The following is a 7,413-nucleotide window of genomic DNA, read 5'->3' as shown; positions in this document are numbered from 1 at the left end:
TATGTGTTTTACATATATTCATTTACGTATCAAAATATTAATGAAAATAAACGTATTTGTTTTTCAGATGAGCACAAGGCTATCAAATATTTCAAACACACCTCATTATGGATACAGAGCCAAGAGCAAACATGCATTCTTAAAGGGCCACGTTCCACAATGGCAAACGCAGGGTTGGTTGCTCGGTCGTGTGTCCTAGATCAGCGATTTTGATGAAATTTGATGAACCATTTTGATGAAAAAACCTGAACAAGTCATTTTCTTCAATGAATGGAAGTTCTAATTTTAAACACATCCTTTCTGAATATTGTTGACAGTTTAGCTTTCAGATTCTCTCTTAGAGAGTTCAGGTACCCAGATCTTTATTTTATTCTTTATTGATTTTTTGTAATTCCCCCCCCCCCCCCACAAATATACAGTTACCTTCTTAAAATTGTTTCAAATGGCTATCTCAATATTATATGATTATATCATAAGTGCTTAAGTGTGTTGAAGTGCTTTTCAACCACGACAGAATAGGATCAGAGGTCACGAAAATCCTCTGATGATTTTTTCTCAACAATAGTAATCAACAGGGTATTAATGCTTTCACCAACAGGGGGTACTGTAGGCCTGCCGTAAAATGTTGTCCAATTTGTTTTATACACACACTATTATGGCGAAAAGATTAATTGACATGTATGTATGTATGTACTTACATACATACCTACATGAAAGTATGTCTCTACAGTGTAGGAAATAATTATTTGATTTGAGACAAAACAAACAAAACAAAAATCCAGAACAAAACATTACATAAAACCTTGAAGTTAATTTGCATTTCATTGAGGTCCCACAGATTAGCTGTGCACCCAAATTATGATCAATCAGTGAATCAATCAATTCCGCATACTCCTGATCTCAAATCGTTGTGTGTGTGTGTGTGTAAAGAACATCTATCCACAGAATCAATTTCTTCCATTTCAACCTCCACCACCATGGGCAAGACGAGAGATCTGTCAAAGTACATCAGGGACGACATGATGGACCTGCACAAGATTGGAATGGGTTAAAAATACCATCAGCAAGAAGCTTCACGAGAAGCTGACAGCTCTCGGAGCGATTATTTGGAATTGATGTAAAATGACCAATCACTCTTGGTCTGGAGATCCATGTCTTGTGGGGTGAGCATTATCATGAGAAAGGTGGGGGATCAGTCCAATATTACATGGGTGGAGCTTGTTAATGATCTGGGTGCAGTTGGGACCATAGTCACCAAGAACAACTGGTAACACTTTGCACCAGGATAGATTGAAATCTTGCAGCAAGTCCCCCTGCTCATCGAGCATCTTTAGTTTACGAGTGAACATCTAAATGATTCAAAAAGGCTAAGGAGAAAGTTCTGTGGTCAGAGGAAAGTAAAATCGAGATCGTACTGAGATTAGAAATTTGAGAATTTAATCTTGAAGAAAAAGACGATTTTGAATTGTTGTCAAAACATTACAAAGCTTAGAAATTTAACAAAACAGCAAAGAAAAAAAAAGTTGTCTTAAATTTTTCTCTGGTGATGGCGGTCACCCAGCGTAAGGGTGAGGCAACACAGCATGAAAAAACACATTAACTGCTTTGAGAACTACATTACTAATTGGCTGTTCTCTTCAAGTATTTACTACGCTGAAGATCTCACCATCCAACTACATAAAAACTATTTAACTAATGCCACTGCACAACAATCAAGATGTTACCTAAATACTAGAAGTTGCATACATTTTGTACATCTCTGGATGTCACATTAATACAACTTTACATTGACAGAAATCTGAGATAATCCATTCAAATCACCCTCACCAAATGGCAACCGCAATTATTGAATGTAAAATTGTTGGCTGTTGGAGCGCAACATGTGGATGTACAATACGTAATGTATTGTACATCCACATGTAAGGCTCTAATATGTTTGCAAATCCTACCACTTATTGCAGCTCATTCTGTTTATATTCCCTTTCTGGACCATTTCAATTGGCTTCTTTTTGTTGTTGTTGCAATGACAACTTTAGACCAGCATGGGGAGGTATAGACCAAAGCACAGATTACTGGACGTGAGTCATTTCTCAGTACTGTGGTGTCCTGTGCTCTTCACGTGGTACTGAGTCATTCACCACTGGGGAAGGGGACATATAGGGCAAGCCTGACTGACGGGCCTGATAAGTGCAGAGTCTGGGACACACGTGTTGATCAGCTAGTGCAACCACCGTGTAGCTCAGTTTCAAATCCCTTTGTGAGGCCTGGTACAAGAACCCATGCAGTTGAATATGTCTGCCCCATATGAACCAGTAACTCTACTTGACTGCTCGAGTTACACACAGTGGGTTTAGAGCCTGATTACCCTCTAAACACAAACTATGGAAATGTGTGAGGGGGAGTGAGGCAGAGACAGACACAGATATGCTTTTTATTTCAATTTATTTATCTTTAAAGAACCAATACGAATTGGGGATGTTTTCAAAACGGGTACAACAATAAAAAACTGACCATTTTCATTCTTTTCCAACTCGCCTTTCAGAAAAGATCTTAGGCTCTGTGTGTATAAGTTTAAATAAGCATTTTAAGGGAAGTCCTATTGTTGCCCTGTTAAGGAGAACGAATGAAAGCACAAGTACCTATCATAGAGGTTGCCAAGTTGTTTCCTGTTTAACTGCCTGGATGATTATCTAGTGTGTGTGTGTGTGTGTGTGTGTGTGTGTGTGTGTGTGTGTGTGTGTGTGTGTGCAGGATTTCACCAAAGTTTGGTGGGCTTTACTGAGGTGACTTGATTATTGCACTCCAAGAAGTTTTTTAAAAAAAGAAATGGCTCTAAGGATGAAAAACAATAAAACTATTGGAAAACAGTGTCCTTGCCCCCTCCAAACTCACATATCATCTTGTGAATAAATATTGCAGACATATTCTAACTCGGTGAAACCCTAAAAAATGAAAGTGACTTGAAGCAAGTGAAGGGAAAAAAAAACAAAACAAAACAAACCTTTACTGCATTTTCAGGTGAACCTTTGATTTGAAAAGGAAAATGAAAAAAAATAAAAACACCCCAAAACCAAAATGGACAGTCACAATACATTTCCGAAATTTAAAATGTTTTTTTTTCTTTCTTTAAAAGATACATTATTCTGTTCCAATTATAATATCAATCATTTGTGGAAATAAAAATCTGTGTGTCATTTAATATCACATCTGTTCATCACAAACTGGAAATATGCTATCCCATGATTACAATTGAGAGAAAAGAAACAGGATGGACTCAAGCTGAAAGAAGAAGAAAGAAAGAAAAAAAAAATTGGGCCCGTGGTTGACAGTAGAACCGGGGGGGGGCGGGCCTATTTGTGTGCTTTGACCTTCCATTCATTGGTTCGGCTGGTGGATCCCCAGATCTGGATTCATTCATTCGACCACTCACTTGCTCTCTCTGATTAATTAACCATGACTCAGTATTGAAAAATCATCACAATAATTACTGTTAGCGCTCTCTTGATTTATTTGTATCTCCCCATGTTAGAGGATTCCCCCACTCGATGTGCATAGACAGATGTGGGCAGCCTACTGCACACAGCAGTTGTGGCCGTTGGTATCCTTGAACCGCAGGCGCATTTTGGGTCTATATTTCTCGAGGTAAAGAAGCTGTTTGGAGTTGAAGGCTCCACGTCTCTTCCTATTAAATAGAGGGAAAAGAAGAAGACAGTGATTTAAAAATTGAATTTGAAACTTCACAAAAGAAAGCACAGAGCAGACTAGCCTAATATCACTCTACTGACATTCTGCAGGGTTCATATTTGTCAGTACTCTATAACCTCACTTTGCCCATTAGCAAAATGTGTCAAGAAATTAAAAGTAAAGGTTTTAGTCTGATCATTCAACACATTGTGTGAACATCCTCACACCATTTATTGACTCAAAAGACCCTTTGTGTAGCACTTGTAGTGCGAAGGAGGTTTCGACAAGTTTCAGTTTTACATGGCGCTGTGGTACACTGCGGTTCAGCTGGTGCTTTCGCACGGATCTACAGGTGTCTAATGAACAACAACAACAGCTGTGCACCAACAAAGGCAGCGAGGGAAACTGCAATGTAAAACATGGATAGAACTATGGGAGGATTCTTACCAAATCTTATCAATAGTGTGTACAAGACGTTTTCAAGTGTTAAGAATGCAACACAGGGTTCCTTCGTTTGAATTTATATATCAAAAAGTTGAAACACTCTTGAAAATGAGTGTGTTGTGTTGCATCTTAAATGCTGCTTTTCCATTACAGTTCTAGTTAGACTGGGCCGGACTCGGTTTGGTTCCAGACACGTCCTTTTGTTCATTACAAATTAGTACCTCCTTGATATAAGTGCAGATGCCACAGCAATGGCTGCATGACACTACCGTGATGGCGTTTCATACGTGACACAAAAACAATGACATGGAGGTGATGGTGAGCTTCTGCACAGTTGGTACAAAACACAAAATAAAATAGTTCCAGTCTCTACATGGAGACTGGATGACAGGTCATGTTTTTAGTTTAGTTTACTGCCCACTACAGTGCCAAACAGGATCAGGATATGCCACTGCTTACTCGCTTGAAAAGGGAATTCTTTCTGAACGCAGTGAGTCAGACACACAGACATGAAGAGAAGGTTGCAGATGTAGATGTCTTATAGATGCAGTGTGTGTGAAGAAGAGAGTGGGCACAGCTGCTCAGACTGAACCTAAATGTCTACGAATGAGCGACATACTGAATAATGCTGTCTGCGGAGCTCCCTAACATTTTACTTAATTTACTGACATTAACAGTAGCACCACCCCCAACTCCACAACTGACTGGTGGGTTTATATTTGCTTCGCCAGTCAGACTTGTGAAAAGTCAGCAGTTCATTCCACGTGTGACTGAGGCCGATATAGGCTCTCAGAGCAGCAGGAGGAATCTGATTAATGCCATCTCCCTTTATTTCGGAGGGAGGTGGGGGCCACACACTCATTCTCCTCATAGTGACAGTTATAGATACAAGTGTGAAATATGGGACCTCTATTTAAAGCTGTGGAGTAGAGGAAACATGGGAGGATACTTACTGCCTTATGAACTGCACAGCATCTTCATACTTCATCCCACACTCAATAAGAGCTAAGGCCACCAAGACTGGAGCGCTGACAGGCAGAATCATCCAGCCAGCCAGTCGAAGGAGACGGTGAGAGAAGCAAAGAGAGGAGAAGAGAAGATTAAATGCCATAGTTCCACAGTAATGGTGGTGGGGGGTTGTTTAAACCTGGGAAACAGGCCTGGGAAACCAACAGGGTGCACAAGTTGAGCGTTGCCCTGCTGGGGTACTGTGCTCACACCCTTACACACACACACACACACACACACACAAGTTACTGTGATAAGCTGCAATGAGACAACTCTCTCCTTTCTCACCAGAAAGAGTGAGAAAGAAAAACAAATATAAACACTTTCAAAAGTATTGCTCAGGTTAGATCTCAATACGGACGGAGCCTTCCTTTGGAGTTTCTAGCACACAATATCCAAGTGGGAGAAAGGAGGGCTAGCAGAAAATGAGAAGTAAGAAACAAGTGTGTTACTGTAAAAAGGAGGGTTGAGAATATTATTTAAGGAGGGACAACCAGCACAGGGAATGACTACAGCCTCTCATGCAACCACGAGAAAGCTGGGTGGTGTAAAGTCCATCTGAGTGAAGCCTCATGAAACCCCAGACACTGCAGTAAACAACACAGGAGTGAGGGGGAGGAGGGGTTCCAGTCTAACCAGTAGTTGCCATTATAAAACCTATGGAAACCCACAGCAATGCAAAACACTGACAGCCACTGGGATCTGTGGTTAGGAAAGACATTTTTAACTACCTGACCTGCGTCATGCGCTTCTGCTTCCTTTGTTTTCGCACTTATTTGGTTGTTTAGAATAACACACAATTCACTGACACATTGGGTCATGAATATTACCCGTACGTCTGTGCATCACTGCTGGAACCTCGTGAACAACAGACAGAGCACATGCAAATGTTCCTCTCTCGGTTCAGGAGAAGTGACGACAGAGTGCTGTTCTCGTGATAAACACCCCTTCCACTAGAGGGGTTTCTGAATGGATTATCAATTTGTGTGGAGAGTCTGATCAGTCTTGGATTTACAAGACAACTAAACTGCAGTATCCCACAAAGCAATTAATGGAACTGAAACGGATACAATCAGATGAGCAAGTCAACATTTGGCAGCCTGAACTAGAGAGACTACCTGGTACTGAACTAGACTACCTGGTACTCTGGAGGAAGAGGCACTGACAAAGCTTGTAAAGATTTTCCTGATTGAAGCAATGAAGTATCTCCTCAACTATGGAAGACATTTGTGCTACTGCTGAGGGCTTTTTGTTGCAACATGACAGCTATTAGCTCACCGGCCAAGCCCCGCCACACAGTGCACAGCAATGCAGCAGCCAGGTTCCTCTCGAAACTTAGCGTTGAGAAGCTTGAGCCAGTCGTCCACAATCTGGGTGGGTGGAGGTGCGCCATCATCGAAAGGCCAGTCCTATAGATGGAAATAAAGGTGATGATGTGTGTTGGAATGAGTAATTAAGAATGTGTGTGTGTGTGTACTCTTACCAGGACCTGTATCCCCTCCTTCTCCACCGGAGCTTTATCATAGGTGGCTTCACAAACTCTCACCAGCGTCTGCACCTCAAATTTCTTCAGCTCCTGTCAGGCGTCAAAGAAGATTTTAGGCACCTGACCGATGCAGACAGATAAGAGCAGACAGATGAGGGCATACCTCAGTGAACTTGTTGAGTGTGGCATTGGTGGGGTTGTGGGTGATGAGGAACCTCATGCACTCGTAGGAAATCTCGACTGCAGCGGGGCGGTTCATGTTGGCGAGACGGCTTAAAAACAATTACAATACAATACTCTTATAAAACAAACGCAACTTTTGGCTCAGAAGTCAGCAGACACTGCTAGGAGACTTATGTAGTCAGGAAATGGATGAATAAATAAAAGGGACAACACGTGGAGAACTACAGGGGTGATGAACAGATGAGGGGGGGAAAGGATAAACTACTCCACAGTACTCCGGGATGTAAAAATGAAATACAAAAAGGTTTAAAATAATCAAAAAAGGGGGGGGAAAAATATGGAGAGACTATCCAGAAGTCATCCAATCAGTTTACCCCATTCAGGAGAGCTGTTTGTGATTGGCTGTTCAAGAAGAAAGTAGAGAACAAAGACTTGTCGTATTGGTTGGGACGGGGCAAGGGGCAGTCACGTCAAGGACTACGCAATATCCCGGAGAGAACTTTGGAAGTGTCAGCGGTTCCTAGTGTGCCGGAAGTCAGGGGGGTTTCTGGGTAGCGTAGTCCCTCGGGGGGCAGCCGATTCACTTCTCCACAGTGGTGAGGTGCTGT

At 41.6% G+C, this 7,413-nt stretch overlaps 1 protein-coding gene across 4 annotated transcripts; it reads right to left on the bottom strand.

The window, feature by feature from the left end:
* Positions 1-3,570: 3,570 nt before the first annotated feature.
* On the bottom strand, positions 3,571-6,893 carry PTP4A2 (protein tyrosine phosphatase 4A2). 4 transcript variants are annotated; one of them, XM_078624224.1, is made up of 5 exons: positions 6,786-6,893; positions 6,620-6,712; positions 6,415-6,545; positions 5,082-5,156; positions 3,571-3,682 (listed from the first exon to the last, which is right to left on the bottom strand). In XM_078624224.1, exons 1-5 carry the CDS (start codon positions 6,879-6,881, stop codon positions 3,571-3,573), a joined length of 507 nt encoding a protein of 168 aa, XP_078480350.1. In that variant the 5' UTR covers positions 6,882-6,893. The 4 variants fall into 4 exon arrangements, with proteins under 4 accessions (XP_078480350.1, XP_078480351.1, XP_078480352.1 ...); XM_078624225.1 differs by having other exon boundaries at positions 6,415-6,506; positions 6,786-6,884; XM_078624226.1 differs by lacking the exon at positions 5,082-5,156 and having other exon boundaries at positions 6,786-6,884.
* Positions 6,894-7,413: the final 520 nt, after the last annotated feature.

This window comes from Lampetra planeri, unplaced genomic scaffold (assembly GCF_965212315.1).
Source record: "Lampetra planeri unplaced genomic scaffold, kcLamPlan1.2.h2 scaffold_678, whole genome shotgun sequence".
NCBI lineage: Eukaryota > Metazoa > Chordata > Hyperoartia > Petromyzontiformes > Petromyzontidae > Lampetra > Lampetra planeri.
This window is presented reverse-complemented; position numbering and strand designations above follow the sequence as displayed.